Here is a 20505-nt window from a genome sequence, read left to right on the forward strand (position 1 = left end):
TATTATTGTTTTAATTACTGTTATCTGTAATACAAACTGGATTTAAAAAAAAAAGAAAGGAAAACATGAAACAGTAGGACTAGGGCCCTGTGCTGGGAGGTTTTCTGGCCACGTCTTTCCCTCAGCGTTACAGATTCCGATGTGGCAGTATTACAGCTAGTTACATAATATTGTAGTATTGTATTGTGTTTGTATTGTTGTATTGTTGTGTGTGTATTGTTGTGTTGTTTTATATTGTATGTATTGTTGTTGTGTTGTCTGTTGTTGTTGTTATGTATTTATTGTTGTTAACTCTGTTGGTCACCATAAATAAATAAATAAATTATTTTTTTATTATTATTATTAGCCTATATGATCCCACTGCTGAGCAAAGGCCTCCCCCATATTCTTCCAAGTATCCCGGTTCTGTGCGAGCTCCATCCAGTCTTTTCGATAACCGAAAAAAAAAAAATAAATAAATAAATAAATAAAAAAAAAAAAATTAAATAAATAAAAAAAAAATAAATAAAAAAAAATTAATTGAATAAAAAAAAAAAATAATTTAATTAATTCTTTTTTATTAATTTAATTTTTTTTTGTCGTTCAAACAGCGCTAACTTTGTGAGCCAATTTTGAAAAATAAATATTTTTTGAATTTTGAATTTTTATTTATATATTACTCATGTTTAAGTAAAAAAAAAATATATTTATCTTCTTTTTTATGTTTATGTTGGACAAGTGGAAGATCACCACGCTCCTTTCCACTTATTTTTGCCGGTGGGCATCTCGAAGCCGTAGTCCATGGGCCACCGGTCATTCTTGGGCTTCCTCTCCGAAAGACTGGTCTCGTACTGTTTGTATATCTCCTCCAGCTGCCGATGTTTCCTCCACATCTTCATTTCCTGTTTCCTTTGCCGTTTCCTCTCTTTATATATATCTAATAAGTTTTTCCATCTATCCCACTGTTCCTCCGGTGTTTCTACAAGTGACATAACACAAAAATAAAGTAAATTTATTTCGTTTACAATAACATTAATTGAGGAGCTCGGTGGCGCAGCGGTTAACGCGCTCGGTCTGCGATTGTTGAAGTTAAGCAACTTTCGCAAAGGCCGGTCATAGGATAGGTGACCACAAAAAAAAGTTTTCATCTCGAGCTCCTCCGTGCTTCGGAAGGCACGTTAAGCCGTTGGTCCCGGCTGCATTAGCAGTCGTTAATAACCATCAATCCGCACTGGGCCCGCGTGATGGTTTGAGGCCCGATCTCCCTATCCATCCATAGGGAAGGCCCGTGCCCCAGCAGTGGGGACGTTAATGGGCTGGTGATGATGATGATGAACCTTAATTAACAATAATCAGGGTATTGGCCTGCTAGTAAGTGCAAAAACACCTGTGACCACAGCATCCGCTCCTCCATAGCCATTCCTATAGATATAATTATAGAACATATTTTACCGCTTACCTATGTTTTTTACCGCTTATTCATATTTTTATTCATTGTATAACAACAGCCGGGTCGGCATGACAATTATATCGAGCGCTTCGACCAATAAACTATACGAATGCTATCTACGTAGATGGACGTCAAACGGCTATTGGTCGAAGCGTTCAATATAATTCGCGCCGTGCGGTTGTCATGCAGACCCGGCTGGGGGGTTAAAATGCGACGGAAAATTATACTTGATATCAACTCAGATTCATGGTCTGAATCATCCCTCAGACCTGACAACCTGTATACTTATATTTATTTTAAGTTAGGCGATTCTCACACTGCCCCGCGTGATGCCTACTCTCGTACTTATTTACGTGTTTACTAACTAGTATGGTGTGATGTAATTGTTTGCAATTTATTAGTTCTTTGTAAGTTACCTACCCTTTATAAGTTAAGTTGAACAACTGATTGCTAACTGATGTTTAGATTATATTTTGCTTTGAGACAAACCCATGTCGGGTTTAACAATGCTTCAATTAGCGTTTAAGGTATTATGTTCATGAATTTCTTAATAATAAAAAAAATGCAGTGTATCGCGTGGATGCGTGTTCTTCCGTTGCTTGTAAGTATGTCCTGACCAAACACTTTAGGGCCGCGATACCGACCCCGCCGGCGTGGTCGACGATTTCCCTCATTCAGCGCTTATCGCTATCGACCCACTAGGGTCGATTAATTGTTTCAAATATTTTTCCTCTCAGACGACGCCCTGAGCCGAGGTTCGCGCCCAACTGGGCACCCTCAGGCCTGTTGTCTTAAACGTTGTACCGGGTGAGAGCCTTCAGCGCTCCCCATTTGTCCGGCCAAGTAGTTAATGCCATCTGCGGCAAATCTACAATAAGTCACGTCTAAAAAAAAATGTAAGTAAGTATGTCCGTTTGTATAGAAAACACGCACAGTCTAACACACAGAAAATGCATCAGCATGAACACGCATATTCTGTGTTGAGAACACGCACACACGCGCTACGCTGCATCATGCGAGGCAGTGTGAGAATCGCCTTATAATAGGTATTGGCCACGCTTCCTGCGGACACCTCCTAATTTTATTTTAAGTTATACTTACCCGTCATTTTCCTACCCGGAAAACTATTTAGGGACTTTGTCGTTCTTTGGATCGGCCTTACCTCCCGTATCTTCAGGCTTAGTGCCAGTGTCGTGATAGAATCTTAAGTCGGCGAACTGCGGGTCGTCTGCCCACTTCCTGGGTATTTCATGCATCATGCCCACCAGATGGAATATCTCAAAGTACATGCTCTGAGCTGTGTCCAGGTGGTACAGAGTGTGGAAGAATATGTCTTCTATGTTACGAACTTTCTTTATGATCTCGACCATTTTTCGATATCTGAAAGTTAATATATCATATTTAATAAAAAAAATAAAAATTAAAAAACCCCCGACCAGAAAAAAGTACGCTAACAGCAGACCAGCTCAGTGGTCCCAGAAGACATTAGTGTTTCAAATGTCAAATCCCACATATGCTTGCAAGCAAACTGAGCGTGTAACATTCCTATCACACCTAACAAACGACCTGATGACGTTGAAGAACTGAACCGATTTCGACCAAACAGCTAAAAACACTCTCGACTGATATACCTTTCAAATAAAAAAAAACCGCATTAAAATCTGATCATCCGCATCCGTTTGGGAGCTACGATGCCACAGACAGACACATACACATTTACACAGACACGTCAAATTTATACATCCCGTCGTTTTTGCGTCGGGGGTTAAAAACATAAACGGCCTGTAGGCAGCCAATCAGCTCGCGACACCAAACACGTCCGGACCCCGATACCGACCCCGCCGGCGTGGTCAACCGTTTCCCTCAATCAGCGCTTATCGCTATCGGCCCACTATGGTCGATTAATTCTTTCAAATATTTTCCCTCTCAGACGACGCTCTGAGCCGAAGTTCGCGCCCAACTGCGCACCCTGAGGCCTGTTGTCTTAAGCTTTGTACCGAGTGAGTGCCTTCAGCGCTCCCCATTTGTCCGGCCAAGTAGTTAATGCCGTCTGCGGCAAATCCGCCCTTTCCGGTCCCACTGCTGGACACAAACTTCCCTTCAAACAACTGGAGGGGGTATGGAGCATACTCCACCACGCTGCTCCAATGCGGGTTGGTGGAGGTGTTTTTACGCCTAACAGCCGGGACCAACGGGTTAACGTGCCCTCCGAAGCACGGAATCATCTTACTTTTTCGGACAATCAGGTGATTCTAGCCTGAAAAGTACTTACCAAACAAAGGACAGTCTCACAAAGTGATTTCCCCACCCCCATCGGGAATCGAACTCACACCTCCAGATCGTGAGCCTAACGACCACGACCACCACCACGACCACGGAGGCTGTTAATTCCCTAAAAAAATACATAAAACCCTGGTACTTACCTCTCCATAATCTCCCCGAAAACATATCCAGCTTCATAATACGGCGACTCCTCGTACATGAACCGAAATGGCTTCATGCGGTTGACCCTGTGACGACTCTCTTCCGTGATCGCGCGTGCCATTATCAGGACACGCTTCCGAGCGTTCCTCGAGCTGAGCCATGGGTCATACTCAGGGTTTCCCAGGCATGTACGTAGTATGATAACTGGAAACATATACAGGGTGCTAGTGACACCGTACCGAATACTCAGGGGGATGATTCAGCTCATGATTCTGAGTTGATATCAAGTAGAGTTTTCCGTCGCAAAATTCATGATTTTATTTGTAAGTATTTTTATTTATTGAAAATAAATAATTGTATAACTTTGCGATGGAAAATTCCATTTGATATTAACTCAGAATCATGATTAACTCATGATCTGAATTTTAACGTGCCTTCCGAAGCACGGATCATTTTACTTTCGGACAATCAGTCGAACATCGATTTGATTCTGTTGTACCGCGTAAGCAGCCAAGATGGCGATCCCAGATTCGTGACGTGAGGTGATTAGCCTGTAATGTCGTAAATCCTCCGGAACGTGAGCCTAACGCTCAACCACTGGACCATGGAAACCGTATATTTATGCAGTAGTATAAATAAATAAATAAATGAATTTGAAAATACTTACATAACAATACAATTTTAAAACAGATATTCATATTTGAATTTGAGCTCATCAAGGCGCGTCTATCCGTTGTAACTAATATTACACGCTTACAGAGCTGCGCGTTACGCAAAAATATTAATTAATTAAGTACTTATAAAATTGTTATTAGTAATAAATTGCATAACTCAGGCATGTCGTAAAATGAATAATCTGCCACACATTAATTGAATACACATGGTACAACAAAACCAGGTATGCTCAATCAACCTTTAATTATAGGAGATATTTAATATTAAGTATATAATGGCCCCGATTCCTGCAGACACCGCCTAATTTTATTTTAGGTTATATCCGTCATTTTCGTATCCGTCGAAAAGGAAAGGGACGGATGATTCACAGCTCTTAATTTTAGGAAGAATGAGTAAATGAATGTGTCGGGTTATTGACTGATGTAAAATTTTTAGACGGTTGGTTTAGATTTGTGCTTAAAATTGACGTGTGTTCCATAAATTTTATGCTTGTCGATTACCCGTCCCTTTCCTTTTCGGCGGATAAGAAAATGACAGATATAACCTAAAATAAAATTAGATGGTATTTACAGGAATTAGCACCAATATGCTTTAGCAGTCGTTAAACCATCAATCCGCACTGGGCCCGCGTGATGGTTTAAGGCCCGATCTCCCTATCCATCCATAGAGAAGGGCCGTGCCCCAGCAGTGGGGACGTTAATGGGGTGGTGATGATGATGATAATATAGCAGGATAGTGCATCATGGGAATACTTGTACGTATAAAAATAAATACAAAGATAGATACACTTACGAGTATATAAACTACATACTAATAATACACATATAATTGTTATAAGTACTTAATAAATAAATATTAATACTTAAACTACCACGTCTATACTATGGAAGAAAAATAGTAAATAAGTAGATAGATTATGAAGATGAAATAGAAGTAAGACTAAAAAGACCTAAATTTAATCATACATCCTTTCACTAAATTGCAAATTATTCTTTCAGGTCCATACGCTATGTCTGTTAAAATATATAATAAGATTCCAAAAGCTTTGCAAGACATCAAAGATTTAAATAAATTCAAAATAGTTTAAAAAAGTACCTGACAAAAGTTTTTATACTCTGCAGGAGTTTTTTAATGATTAGTTGTTTACTTTTATGTCTAAATTATGTATACTTGTTCTCGATTATTATGTTTAAGCCTAAAAAATATGCTGTAACTTTTCTTTAAATTGCTGTGCCCAATGCGGGTCCATATGTGTTACTTACCTTATATTACCAACCTCCTACCATGTGGAACGCAATAAATTATATGATTATGAAGACCCAGAGGGGGTGAAGTCGACAACCGATACAAATTGGTGCGGGGAGTTACAGTTTATCCTATGCTTGTAGTTGTAAGTAGGTAGACGAAAAAAAAAACTTCATGTTACGTATTTTAAATGTACATTTATTCGAAATTACGATATCTAACTTTTTATATTTATATCTTTATTTATTTATTTATCACACGAAATCATAAAGCCCTAGCGATGTAAGTCTCTTTTTAACAAAAAAAAACATTGAGACATTGTACGTCCCTTTCCTTCGCATGAGAGAAAGAGAGACGGCTTAAAACTATGAGGACATTACTTCATGCCTTACAAACGTAGAGGGCTTAAGTCAAATAGCCTTTTATAAGATAAGTATCTTGCGGTGAACGGAAGTGAACATGGAAGCATTCTTGTGGCTTAAAAACGACACAACGGAAACCATAAGGCGAGGGGCGACGCTTCAAAACCATACGGCCATACCAGGGGCCTGTTTCATAAAACTTACAATTGTAAATTACGACAATTTGGTGTTCATTACGTAGCTAATATGAAAGTGCAAAATATTCGTGATCACACACTCCGCAATGTACATCAAATTGTCATTGTAATTTACAATTGTAAGTTTTATTAAACAGGCCCCTGGCCTTTATTGCTGTGGTATAAAGGTATAGATCGGCGCGGACCCTTGGTCACTTACCGGTAAGTCAACTCATGGTATAACACCAGCGGGCTTAGCACTATAAGCACGCGACTCTTTCTCGCCGCGACAGAGATCTTCTATCTCTTTCTGTGCAGTACTGTGAGAGAGTGACGGGTGACGTATGTCGAGGCGAGAAAGGGTCGCGCGCTTACGATGCTAAGCCCGCAGATATGTTCAAAACTGACAGCTAACATTTCAAGGTTAGCCCAGCTGACGTCATCCCACGAACGTTGCCATTTCGTAAAAAAAAATTACCCACGTCCAATGTTTTTAATTGACTTTGCAAGGAATTTTTGTACTTTTAGTAAAAGATTTACGTAGTTTTAATGATTTTTATATATGTGACAAATAATAGTAAATAATACATTAGTCAGTAACTCTTCTTTCATTATTTCATTCGTCCTTGGAATGTTGGATATACCAATTGAATGGTAACACTTACGTCATCAATGGGCTAGCAATGGCGGCTTGTCATAGGATTGAGCATACCTGGTCTTCTTATACCATGTGTCAACTTATTCACGAAACCGCGTAAGTGTAATCACTCCAGCACAGACAAATAGCGACACAAAATCTATAACATTAATGTGATTTTTGGCTATTATTTTGCAACTGTGATTGTGTTTTGTTTCGTATGAGTTTTGTCGTCAATAATCAACTGCAGCGAGTATGGAGACCTGCTTCCATGTTCATTTCCGTTGGTATCTTGTGTTGCTTGCATTACATTGACAGAGGGCGCTGGTGCGCACCATCTCCATACATTTTCCCGGGTCTGTAACTTTAGTTCGAATGTCAATAGTTCGATGAATGCTTATTCGACTGAAATATTTTTCGAATTATGTTTTTAACGAACGATCATTCTTCCGAGTCAACTTTGTATCGAACTCCTCTTTTACCGACGAACGGTTGATCGAAGCATTCATCGAACAACTGGAAATTCGAAATGTGAGTTGTTCGATGCATGCTTCGGTCAACCGTTCGTCGGTAAAAGAGGAGTTCGATACAAAGTTGACTCGGAAGGATGATCATTCGTTAAAAAGGGTTTCGAAAAATATTTCAATCCATTAAGCATTCATCGAACTACTGACATTCGAACTAAAGTTACAGACCCACATTTTCCATTATAACAACTGTCAAAAGTGACGTCTTCATAGGATGGCGCGTAACACACATTATAGTGAGATGTCCAACTCGGCCTCAGCTGAGCATTTCGGTATTCTAAGTTGACATTTACGTCGTCGACTTGAGGACTTTCCTCACTGGAGTCGAGCGTGTCGTACTGCCAACATAATAATACGAAAATAATGACGTCATGCCTCATTCGAATAAAGTCGAAGTGAGGTTGAATAAAAGAATAACGATTTTGAGCGAGTTCGAGGAAAACCTTGAGGCTAACTGAGGTCGGAGTTGAGAAAGGTTGGAGTTAACATCTTAAAATGAGGGTGTTAATTTCGATTATGGTCACCTGCTAACAGATCCCGGTGGCTATTATTATTATTGCGTTTGCTATTATCAGACCTCATACATCTTCCTCATTTCAGACGATTTCGAACATCGAATACTTTGTGACAGTTCACCTTTCAAACAACGAATAACAGCGCGTAAATTGCGTACTTGACAGTTTTCGGATAAGTATTTTAAAAATTGCAGCAGTAACTGTCAGTACTATTCAGAGGCGGAGGACAGGAGTCCTAGTATGGATTTGTAATAGACTACTCTGGGCGCCATCCCACTCGCGTCAAACAGAGTACTGCGGGGCGGAAGGCAAGAGGGAAACCACTGCCCTATATTTCTCTAAAAAGTAGCATGGAAAATGCTGCACCGACAAGAGCGTGGCTCTTAAATTGATGATGATTTTAAAAATTACAATTGATTACTTTACACCTCTTAAAATATTTCCTCAACCATTTTAAATTTCGCGCCAAAACGATTACGTGACATTTCGCCCATTGACGTCACATTTCAACAAACAAAGAAACTGTCAAACAGTGCAACTTGAACCTGACAGATAGCTTTTGTTTATTTTGTGAAATGTGACGTTTCACGAAACTTAATCATGGCCGCCCGTGTTTCGGGTCTTGTAATACACAGACAAAAAACCGAATTCTCATCGGGATGTCGCCCAGAGTAGTCTATTACAAAGCCATACTAGGTCTCCTGTCCTCCACCTCTGAATAGTACCGACAGTTACTGCTGCAATTTTTAAAATACTTATCCGAAATCTGTCAAGTACGCAATTTACGCGCTATGTTATTCGTTTGTGTTACGTCGATTGGAAAGTCCCCATTGTATTTAACTTTGCTTGGCTAGCGAGTGGCTGTCGAATACTTAGCACACGTCCGGTCACGAGCATTAATATGTATACACTTTGGTACCATGTCACATTAACTCTTTTGACAAATCGAACTGTAAGTCTCACTAAATGTCAAATATGTTAGTGCGACAGAGTCCTAAAGTGGGTACATTATATTGCTCATGACTGTCCATCGCTTATTTATTTTTTATTCGTATGGTGGTTAATATTTTTTTACCGACTTTAACAAATGGAGGAGGTTCTCAAATCGACCGTATATATATATATATTTTTTTATAGGTGAACAGGTAAATACTTCATCAAAGTGTGCCGTAGAAATCACCGCGCCATCATACGAATGGGTCAGCCTAGGATTACGTGTCGCGAGAAACGGCAAGTGAATCAAATCTATAATAACAATAGCCTGCTAAACGTAACATAATTACAATGACAGAAGGACAGAGATATATATAGGTATATGTACAGATATACATACTACAGACTACAGATGTACAGATATACATAGATATATATGATATACAATACATATACCTCGCCTTCGCCTCGAGGAGCTCGGTGGCGCAGCGGTAAACGCGCTCGGTCTGCGATTGTTGAAGTTAAGCAACTTTCGCAAAGGCCGGTCATAGGATGGGTGACCACAAAAAAAAAGTTTTCATCTCGAGCTCCTCCGTGCTTCGGAAGGCACGCTAAGCCGTTGGTCTCGGCTGCATTAGCAGTCGTTAATAACCATCAATCCGCACTGGGCCCGCGTGATGGTTTAAGGCTTGATCTCCCTATCCATCCATAGGGAATGCCCGTGCCCCAGCAGTGGGGACGTTAATGGGCTGGTGATGATGATGTACATCGCTTAGCGCGAAACTGACGGGAGATATTTCCCTTTCGCACTAACGGAGTACACCTTAGTATGAAAGAGACGGGAGATATATGTCTCTCGCACTAACAGTATACAGCTTAGTAAGAGACAAAATATGTCATTCTAAGCATGTTACGTTTAACAAGGTAAAACTGATTACACTTCGCAACAATGTTATGTACTTGATGATTTCTCAAAACGTTTATTACGTATCTTACAAATGAACGAAAACCATCGTCAAAAACGTGTGAACTTATAAATTTTCGCTCTCTATAATACAATACATTAGTTTTTAATTTATATTACATAATAATATAACTATAGATCGGAAATTCAGTGGTGTGTTTACGTAAAGTTGGGGGTAGGACATAATATAGAGTTGATATCACCTTTCACCGCTTTATTTGACTTTTCAATAATATTGTTAGCCCTTTGCTAATATATTATGGTACCCATTTGTCCGGCCAAGTAGTTAATGGCATCTGCGGCAAATCTACAATAAGTCACGTCAAAACAAAAAGCTAATATTGACAACGTCGTATAACACTGTAATATCCATCCCGCATCCAAATTTGGTAAATGTTTGTTTCCTAGTAGTGATTGCCTGGAAGAAATTGCTCTAGAGCAATAAGGCCGCCCAAATTTGACTGTATATGAATACAGTCAAGCAACAACAATCAACAATCGTTGAATCGTCGATTGTTTAAATTTAGTTCAGTGCAATAAAGTATTATTTGATTTGATTAATATACATTGTTTTAGGTTTACGCGGTTGATTATCATATTTCAATATGTCCCCAAAAACAAAAATACTTTACATTAAGTATGTTGTCACTAACTCCCATATCTACTTGTATGGCTACCTGAATGTACTTGTAAGGGGTGTAACTGACATCGTAACAAATACTGAGGGGAATGATTCAGCTCATTATTCTGAGTTAATATCGAGTGGAATTTTCCATCGCAAAGATATAGAATTGAATAATTTAAAAAAACTTAAAAAAAATCGTAAATTTTGCGACGGAAAATTCCGCTTGATATCAACTCAGAATCACGGTCTGAATCACCCCCCTCAGTATTCGTTACGATGCAACTAATACCCTGTATTATTATTAATACAGTTATTCCTAAAGTTTTAAAAAAGTAAGACTGAACGGTAGTATCAACTCTATATTATGGACTAACACTAACTTTACGTAAATATATAACCGAATTGCCAAACTATAAATATAAGTATATAAACAGCCGCCGAAACATGTTCTTTTATTAATATTTTGACATCCAAAGCTTTGATATATACAATACACTTTAAGACGGTTTAAAATTTTTATTAATATTAAACTTTTTTATCATTTTGGTCTTTGTTACTGTTAGATTGAATTCGCATATTTCAATCACCAATACACTTATGTATATATCAATTTGGTAGTATCCTAGGTCAAAGAAATCAGAAATCACAATCATTTATTCAACGTAATTATCATGGATAAACTTGTTGAAGGTCAATGTGATTTGACAGGTCCGGTTCCTAGGTCAAAGATAAATCATGAAATTCTGATTACTACTTCTCTATTTTCTTAACTTATTTATGTATTTTAATCATGAAAAACGCGGTAGCCCAGTTGGTACAACGCTTGGCTCTCCCTTTGATGTCGCAGGTTCGAATCCAGCACAGGCCTAAACCAATGATTGTCTAATTTGTTTTCGAATTCAAGTTTGGATCATAAATGACTATCACGTGCTCAGCGGTGAAGGAACACATCGTGGGGAAACCCACATTCCCGAGAAATGCATTTTCGGAGGTATGTGACCTAATCTGTATTGGGGTAGCTATACGGGTTGTGAGAAGCTGCAGTAGTTTTAGGCGGATGAGACATTCGTTATGTAAAAATTGACGATTCAAAGTGTAACTTTGTTACCTATTGAATAAATATATTTTTGAATTTGAATTTATCTATACGAATTCAACCTTACATTCTCTTTAAACATTTACATTTATGTTATTGGAAAATCGAAAACATTAATGTAATACGCAAAAATTTACCCTACCTATTATACAATTAACAACAAGTACGCGAATCAATATATCAATTTGATATATTGACATAATGTAATATATAATATAATATACATAAACATTTATAATATTACTTCTTTCTCTATATATATTATATGTATAGATTTATACATGCGATTGTGCGGTTAAACGCAAGAGCTTAATTTTTTACAGCCTTATAAGGCTTGTTAAAATTATAATTTTAACAATACTTTTGCCTTAATAGTTTTCTTTCATCCATTTAATGGTTTAACTAAGAATTAAGGAAGTGGCAACACTGAGCATTATCTCACATACAGTCATGAGCAATATAATGTACCCACTTTAGAACCCTGTCTCACTATCGTATTTGACATTTAATGAGACTTACGGTTTAATTTGTCAAAAAAGTTAATGTGACATGGTTTCAGTGTATGCATATTAGTACTCGTGACCGTACCCTCTTAGGTAGTTTCTTAAGTCAAAGATAAATTATGCAGAATTACTAAATAAAGACAGATCTTAAGGTGGTAAAAAAACGTTTACTTTTTAGGGCTCCGTAGCCAAATAGCAAAATCGGTACCCTTATGGATTCGTCATGTCTGTCTGTCCGTCCGTCCGTCTGTCACAACCACTTTTTTTTATTTAACACGTTTATGAATTTTCATAAAGAAAAATGTAATAATTAGTGCGACATTTTGTCACGTTTTTTTATGACGTCACAGGTTGCTTTTTAATACAAATTCCATGGTTATCATTGCGAGTGATTTTTCATGGACCCCTCCTCCCCTAGCGAGCCTCGCATGATTAATGGACGGCCATTTTTGATTAAGTTGACATTTACATCCTCGACTTGAGGACTTTCCTCACTGGAGTCGAGCATGTCGTACTGCCAACATAATAATACGAAATTAATGACGTCACGCCTTGCGGAGTAAACTCGAGTGAAGGTTGAGGCGCCGTCTTCGAATACCGATTTTGAGCTGAGTTCGAAGTCTTCATGAAGGTCGCCGAGGAGTCTGTTCTCGACTCCGATAGACTATTTTTAGATATTATTTAATTTATTATTTAATTTTAATGATATCGCACATGAAATAGACATATTTCATTGTTCGCTGGCGAAATTCGAAGAGGCCGCTTTGCATTATTTAACCAATAAGTAATATAGAATTTAACATAAGTACCTATTTAATTTATTTATGACATTGTTTTTTTAGACTATAAGTTCTTTCTTGTTTATTTAGTACGTAATGTCTCATGTTATGTTATTGTTTCCAATTTTTTCATTAATTTTTAATAATTTGTTTGAGAATAAGAATAATTATGAATGTTGAACATATTTTTAATTTTATAACGTATTTTTTATGATTGCTATATATTTAAGATGTTGTCGAATTGGGACCCTACCTGTAATGAACACATTGTATGAGCATGTAAGAATTTAATAAATAAATAAATAAATAAATTATTCAAGTATAGTTTCCAACGTTGGTCCAACAGAAAGCTCGGTGAGATGTAGGTACTAAGTTCATCTTGCGATGGTACCTCTGACTACCCCCATTGGAATATAGTCGTGAGCTTATCTTGTAGTTATATTTTCAAGTTCCTTATTTACAACTTAATGTTACATTTTAGTAAAGTTCGGTTTTGTGACAGACATATTTACTTGCAAAAAAACTTGAGGCAAAACACGCACTGCAGAGTGCGTGCCAGCACCAACAGCATCCTGACTGTAATAGCTGATATGTGGGACAGCTTTATAAAGCACTGGACCCATCAGCATTTAAGTGTGTGCCATTATGGTGTTTTACAGCTTTTAAGTATTTTCTTTCTTGTATTATGGATGTAAATTTGTCCGAAATAAAGTATATTTTATTATTATTATTATTTTTAAACATTCTATAAAATATCATCATTTATTTTATCCATTGTTCCAGTTCCTTAATTCTTATTTAAACCATATTATTATTATAAGTCTATTTATTCATAATACATTATTATTTTTAATAATATATTATGATACAATTATTTTCCTTTATACAAATGGAAGTCTATAGCCGTGGTAAGTACAAGAATTTAACAAAACATTTTCTTTTCCTATGAAAAAATATAGACTCCTTCAATTGGACTTTAAAATCAGTCTTAACGTCCTTCAAAAGTAACATGATTAGAATGAGAGCAGGACAGATATATAATGCATCTCCTAGTGCGAAAGAGACATGAGATATCTCCTTTTAATCAAGTTATACTTCAATTACATTTGAAGGACTTTAAGTGTCAATTCTGTAAAACAGGCTGAAAATCCTCAAACTACTGCTATCTCTTTCTTGCGCTCACAGTCAGCAAAGGACGGCAGTATTTTAAGAGCTGTCAGAATATGATAAAGTTTTGGTACTCATTGTATCAACTTAATATTATTATAATTAGCTCTTAGAACTGTGCGCTGTTTATCAAAACTTACAAGACCTGTATTACAAGAAATCTTCTTATAAAAAATTACATTATTACAAGAATGTATTTATCAAAACCACACATGTAAATTACATGTTACAAGTGTCAATATTTATTTTACAAGTATATTTTACAATCTCTCTGCTTTCTTTTGATAAGCGCAAGTTACAAGTACTTGTGAGTAACTTGTAGCTTGTGAACGTGCAGACTTGTAAGTTTTGATCAACACTGATATCTTTTACTGACTGTGAATGAAAGAGGTCTTAGAACTGTCAAGTTAGGTTAACATTAATTTGGTGTCGAGAATCAGCACCACTGCGCGCCTGAATCAACATTTACGTCATTTTAAAAACCAATTATGTACGTAGCGAGTTTCTTGTCGGTTTGTAAATAATAAGTCTCGGCCAAATAAATTACAGGTGCATGGACCATGGGGGCGGACATTTTACCTTAAATAAAAATCAACTGAAGACCTCAACTGTTGAAGACGCGGAGATGGGAGCCATCGGTACGGCAATACAGGACTGAAGAGGCGAGTCACAGGGACTGTAACCTGAAACCTGAGGGCAGCAGTAACTTTCAGTACTATTCAGAGGCGGAGGACGCGTCCTAGTCAGACTTTGAAATGGACTACTCTGGGCGCCATCCCACTCGCGTCAGACAGAGTACTGCGGAAGGCAAGAGGGAAACCACTGCTCTATTTTTCTCTAAAAAGTAGCATGGAGAATGAATATATGGAAAATAAATTAGTGATGCTAAAATATCGATTACAGAAATACGGAATTTCATTGAAAACCAAGATTCTACTTTAGTTTTATCACCGAACGGAGACTACGTTCTTACCGCATGACGCATGAGTACGAGGGAGACAGACAATCCGAGCGCGCTCTCTACTCTTTAGCGGAACGAGTTGAGCTGAGAAACAGCGCAAGAAACGTTCAAATACGACGAACCCAATACCCATGTGCTAAAAGTGACTTTACTAAACATATTTCAGTTCATCCATACGAAAAGACAAGAGAGGTAGTATTAATTTAACTTATGGCTCTGTCTACTTCGGTAGGGATAACTAATCTTTCTAGTCATCTTCTGTCGTGTGGGTTGTGAGGTGGATTACCAACCCCATCAACCCTAGTGTCTGGGTTACTAATGAACCGCCAAAGGCACCTGACATGGCTCATGTAACGACTACTAACTTACATCAGTAAGTAGTAACCGGGACCAACGGGTTAACGTGCCTTTCGAATGCGCGATAAGAAACTGACTTTCCCTTTTCTCCAAAAACAAAACAGATAGATCTGTCGAGATTTAACGCGATAATTTAATCACCTATTTTCTCATTACCCAGGTACATAAGTATTCACAAATGCATTTTTTTTTAATCTAACAGCAAATAAATAGGTATACTGTAGTCGATTCTAGCAAAGAACTCAAATAGAATTTTGTCTTTCAATGAGAATTTAATCCGGTTTTATCCGGTTGTTACTGTCCCAACCCATATGTTAGTGGAATAAATAATGAATGATTGATTGAAAATAGTCCCTTAAGTTGAATGCCCGCCCCTCAGTGCCAACACCACAGTCTAAAGTCTTTATCTAACCGACCGTCCCGGTTTGTCCAGTTTGTCACAGTCATCTGTGCATCGGCAATCTTCCGTGATCGAGTCCAGCGACATTAGGCTCTCCTGCGAGGTCCTAAGGCATGCTCTACACCGGGAGTCCACTGAGGTACCGCTTTGGGAGTTTGCATCTTCCGAAACCGACTCCAGAGATCTTAAGCTTTCGACTGAAGTTAGTTTGTAAGACCTTCTAAATTCCGCTATTTCTTCCTCAGTCATATTAAGCGCTAGTAAAGAATCCTTGGCCATTTTACCCAGAGAAGACACTCTCTTTTTCTTCTTGCACTCCATTTTGGACAACGGACATGGTTTGTTCAAGCTTTCTGGCAAAGATTTCGGACTGGAACCACTTCTTGAACGAAGCTTCGGCCGCCTATCCGGTATATCTCTTGGTGTCGTCTCTGGGATTTTAAAAGCTATCGTCTTCGTTTTAGGACTCTCGTCAGTTTGGGATAGATCTTCTAAGGAATTGGATTTCTTTAACTTGGCTCTTTCAGGTATCACTGGTGAAGTCCTAAGTCCCTTTAAGTCTTTAGCCACAAACACTTCTGGGACTTCGATCGCTTCGTCAATGACTAATTCTGGTGATAAATCTAGTAGTTTCTCTTTGATCTCTGCTTCTTTTAGTTCTTGAGCCAGCGATCCCTCTTGAGCCACATTAGCTACGGTATGCTCAGTCTCAGGCTCAAAGTCCTGGTTTTCGTAAATGAGGTAGGATAAAGCATCTTTTCCCAAATCCACGCTTTCCAATTCCCGAACTTTGGACTCGAATTTCTTGTCTTCAACGCCTTCCAGCAACGTCACTCCGCTGTCAGCTGAGACGTTCTTTTCGTCAATGAATTTGATGTCGTCTATGTAGTCTAGTTGTACGGAGTTGTCCGCCGCTTCGTCGTTGGTCTCCTCTATAGTGGCTATTGGCGCTTTACCCTCGTCTTTCTCAAAGTTCGCAGATACTTCCCAGACTGCGCTTACTATTGGCTGTGTCTTCACTTGTCTCTCGGCTAGTTCCAGCGCTAAAGTCTTTGTGTTCGTCATACTGGAAGTCAATGTGTTTTCAGGACTTATATTTTCTTTGATGCCCCTGATCACCTTGATAGGCAGTTTGTCCACAGGTTGGCCCTCAGGACTGGTTTGTTTGTCGAGGGAATTTTCAGAACCTGAAGACTTAAGTACCGCGGCGAAAGACCTTGGTCTTATAGGCTCCTTAATCTCCTCCTTCTCTGTTTCCTTGTCTGTTTCTTGGCCGGAGTTTTTATTGCTGTCTCCGGTCGAATAGTTTTTATTTAAATCGTTGGGCTTCATGAGATCTATGATATCACACGCTCGCGGGTCCTTGTTCCCGTTCGAGCTCGCATCGTCCATACAGTTTACGCTTACAACTAAACATTTTTGTACTAAATTGTCGGTGGTTAATTCGGTAACTCTATCTACTTTATCAGCTTGAGATATATCACTGTTTTCAGAGTTCCCCTGCATGGGGAACGATTGGAACTCGCTCAGTGTGTTCTCTGTATCCGTGGAGGGAGTCTTGCTGTCAAGCTTCCTTGAGAAGGACTCGTCGACAAACGACACTTGAATTCTCTCCGACAGAGTGGAGTCAGTCGCTTCGGAGGAATCATCTTTGTCGTCCTTGTTACTCTCTGTAACACTACCCCACGACCAGAATGAGCTGGTCAGGGAGGAGTCCTTCCTAGGAGGAGTGTTTGACGCTGATTTCTTTTCCTCCTCGTTGGAACTTCTTGAGAACAAACTCGTCGGATGCTGGAACAAACTGAGCAGTTTCTCGAGATGCGACGGCAGTTTCATCTCAACTTTCTCTTCTGGTTTGGGGGGTATGTGGAAGCTGGAAGACGGCGCCACCCACGATATCTTCCTCATCCTGTCCAAGCCTTTGGTCTTCAACGCCGGCACGTCCAGCAAACTGGATGCTCTTTTAGGAGAACACGTCAAAGTGTCTTGCAGTAAATTGTCTGGCTTCTTGACGGTTTCCTTTAAACTAGAGTTGTTCGTTAAAGTTCCTTCATTGGAGGAATTGTCGTCTTTGCCTTCCGTTGGGTTCTGTAATGAGTACTCTATACCAGAGTCTGCCGATGTCACCATCACCTTGTCTTGTCTGGCGGAGTCTAGGGAACTTACACTCGCTTCCAGACTGGATAAGGAATCGTGTATCTTCTTAGTCTTCCCGAATATTATAGGCGATACGCTTTCATTGGAGCTAACCGACATGTTTAAGAAGTTTCCGCTGTTCACTGGTGTAATCTCACTGGTATTAGACTCAAGACTGCTTTCAGTCGACAACGTAATCCTGTCGGGTTTTCTTCTGTCCAACTCGGTATCAGATTCGATCGATTCCTGTATTATTATTGGCTTCGTCTGTATGTTTGGTTCGGCAAGACTCTCCATGGAGCTTCCAGAGATTTCCAAAGAGCTACTGCTATCGCAGAAGGGACTGCCGCCGAGCTTTTTGGTCATCAATCGCGACACTTCCAGGTCCGGGCTGTCGAGGCTTGACTCACTCTTATTCTTCTTAAGAACTACGTTATCCCGTATAAAATTAGCAGGTACATCTATTTTACTGTTAACGTCTACATCTGGGCAATTTGCCTTTTTCAAGACAGCAGTTTTCGTGGAGAGGTCCTTCATTTCCTGTATAAGGTTGCCCAAGTCTTCAGTTATAGCTTCAATTTGTTTCATGGCGTTTTCGTCTCGTTTCTCTTCTAATTTATTATCGTCTATATTTCTAAACTCACTCGAATTTTGGTCGGCGTGAACTTTGGCTGGGTTGACACTTTCCGTTTTGACCGTCATTTGCAGTTGCACGTCAACTTTCTCGGTGGCGCTCGCTTCTGTACTGTTTTTCACTAGTTGCGTCTCTGTTTTAAGCACTTTGTCGGCGCCCACAACGTCCACTGTCTCACTGTGACACACGCGTTCCGTTTTATCGTGGAACACGTCATCGTCACCGTCACTTGTCGCACTCTCTTGTCTCTCTTGTTTGTCACGCTTAGGTACGTCTCTACCGCTGGCTTTGTTCACACAATTTTTATCATCTTTATCACTTTTTTCATTCACACTTTCACATTTATTAGTGTTTATATTGTCACATTTCTTGCTATCACAAGGGGTTTTGGATTTTGGGGTTTCTGGTTTGGGGGTTTCCGGTTTGGGGGTGTCCGGTTTGGGGGTGTCCGGTTTGGGGGAGTCGGGTTTGGTGGGAGTGGCGGGGCTGGGCGGCGGCGTGGGGTTGTACATGGTGTCGTAGTTGCGCGTCACAGAGAACCGCGAGGTGCTGCGCCGGAGCTCCGCGTTGTGTACTTGGATCTGTGGGGGCTCCGCCACCTGGGGGAGAACGATCTTGTAGTAGTCACGAATATTAGTACTCTATAATCATCCAGCATTAAAGTCTAACAGTCTTATGTCATTTTGCGATGGATGTACCTCTGACTACCCTAATTGAGATATAGCCAGCGTTATGTTATGTTACTGTGACTGCAAAGTTTGGTGAATCCTTGGTAGCCCTGCAATGAGCCGTATCGCCGTCTATAATGGTCGAGCCGACTGTGTTAGTGAAAAATGCACTTAAGATAATTTAATAACTCATTGGTGAAGTCCGGTACCGGCGTTCCCCGTTTTAGACGCAAGCCTGTGTACCACAGTGACTATTAAAACAAAAGTAACTGGTAGGTAGATGTTTACCTGCACGACTTTGAACCTGGACCCTGGTGGGGTGGGGCTGTGCGGCGGCAGCGCCGACGAGCTGCCACACTCGCGCTCCGGAGTCACCCGCGTCACCTGCACATTGGTACCATTATTAATAATAATAAAAACTTTATTTCGGACATTTGTACATCCGTAATGGTTAGTATTTGTACATCCATAGGTTAGCGAGGAGCTCGGTGGCGCAGCGGTTAACGCGCTCGGTCTGCGATTGTTGAAGTTGAGCAACTTTCGCAAAGGCCGGTCATAGGATGGGTGACCACAAAAACAAAGTTTTCATCTCGAACTCCTCCGTGCTTCAGAAGGCACGTTAAGCCGTTGATCCCGGCTGCATTAGCAGTCGTTAATAACCACCAATCAGCACTGGGCCCGCGTGATGGTTTAAGGCCCGATCTCCCTATCCATCCATAGGGAAGGCTCGTGCCCCAGCAGTGGGGACGTTAATGGGCTGGTGATGATGAATGGTTAGTAAGGGACTTATACTATGTTAGTAAGCACATATTAAATTAACTCGACACAAACCTAGTGTGAGACATGGATGTCAATCCAATGCCTCACAATGGGACAGTCAATTCTGTCCGCCACCACGTTGAAGAGACTGTTGGAGCTGGTCCGGACCCGGCCAATGCCAGGACAATCTCAGGGCGCCACATTGCGACTTGTTCGCGAGTACGATTGAGTGTGTGACGCGTGACAGTAGGACAATATTTGAACCACTTATACATTGTTTTAAGTTTACGCGGTTATTATCGTAATTAAAGCACATAATAACGGGTTCTTACCGCGTTTAAATGGGGATATGAGACTCCCGATATTTCGACACTGTTGCAAGTGCCATGAAATATCGGGAGTCTCATATCCCCATTTAAACGCGGCAAGAACCCGTTATTATGTGATTTAATTATGGACCACTTATGCCTGATTTTATGTGTTTTAAATTATTTGGAAACTTGTTTGTAACGGTATGGATTTCTGTTATGTTG

General features: G+C 39.7%; 2 protein-coding genes across 2 annotated transcripts in view; both read right to left on the reverse strand.

The window, feature by feature from the left end:
• Nucleotides 1-718: 718 nt before the first annotated feature.
• Nucleotides 719-4124, reverse strand: LOC126379595 (uncharacterized). The gene is made up of 3 exons (XM_050028411.1): nucleotides 3853-4124; nucleotides 2592-2809; nucleotides 719-958 (listed from the first exon to the last, which is right to left on the reverse strand). Exons 1-3 carry the CDS (start codon nucleotides 4065-4067, stop codon nucleotides 726-728), a joined length of 666 nt encoding a protein of 221 aa, XP_049884368.1. The 5' UTR covers nucleotides 4068-4124; the 3' UTR covers nucleotides 719-725.
• Nucleotides 4125-5950: 1826 nt separating this feature from the next.
• The window catches only part of LOC126379358 (uncharacterized), a 56031-nt gene continuing 41476 nt past the window's right edge, over nucleotides 5951-20505 (reverse strand). The window contains exons 13-14 of the mRNA XM_050028067.1: nucleotides 19502-19597; nucleotides 5951-19144 (exon numbers count right to left, since the gene is read on the reverse strand). Of these exons, the coding sequence (XP_049884024.1) occupies nucleotides 15779-19144; nucleotides 19502-19597 (3462 nt within the window). The 3' untranslated portion in view covers nucleotides 5951-15778. The remainder of the gene's footprint in view (nucleotides 19145-19501; nucleotides 19598-20505) is intronic.

Source organism: Pectinophora gossypiella, chromosome 29 (genome assembly GCF_024362695.1).
Source record: "Pectinophora gossypiella chromosome 29, ilPecGoss1.1, whole genome shotgun sequence".
NCBI classification, from domain to species: Eukaryota; Metazoa; Arthropoda; class Insecta; order Lepidoptera; family Gelechiidae; genus Pectinophora; species Pectinophora gossypiella.

Coding starts and splice junctions, on each gene's coding strand:
- LOC126379595 (XM_050028411.1), bottom strand. CDS start 4,067: ATGTTTCCAGTTATCATACTACGTACATGCCTGGGAAACCCTGAGTAT. Junction 2,810..3,852: donor TTCGGGGAGATTATGGAGAG/GTAAGTACCAGG, acceptor ATTAACTTTCAG/ATATCGAAAAATGGTCGAGA. Junction 959..2,591: donor TAAGCCTGAAGATACGGGAG/GTAAGGCCGATC, acceptor TGTCACTTGTAG/AAACACCGGAGGAACAGTGG.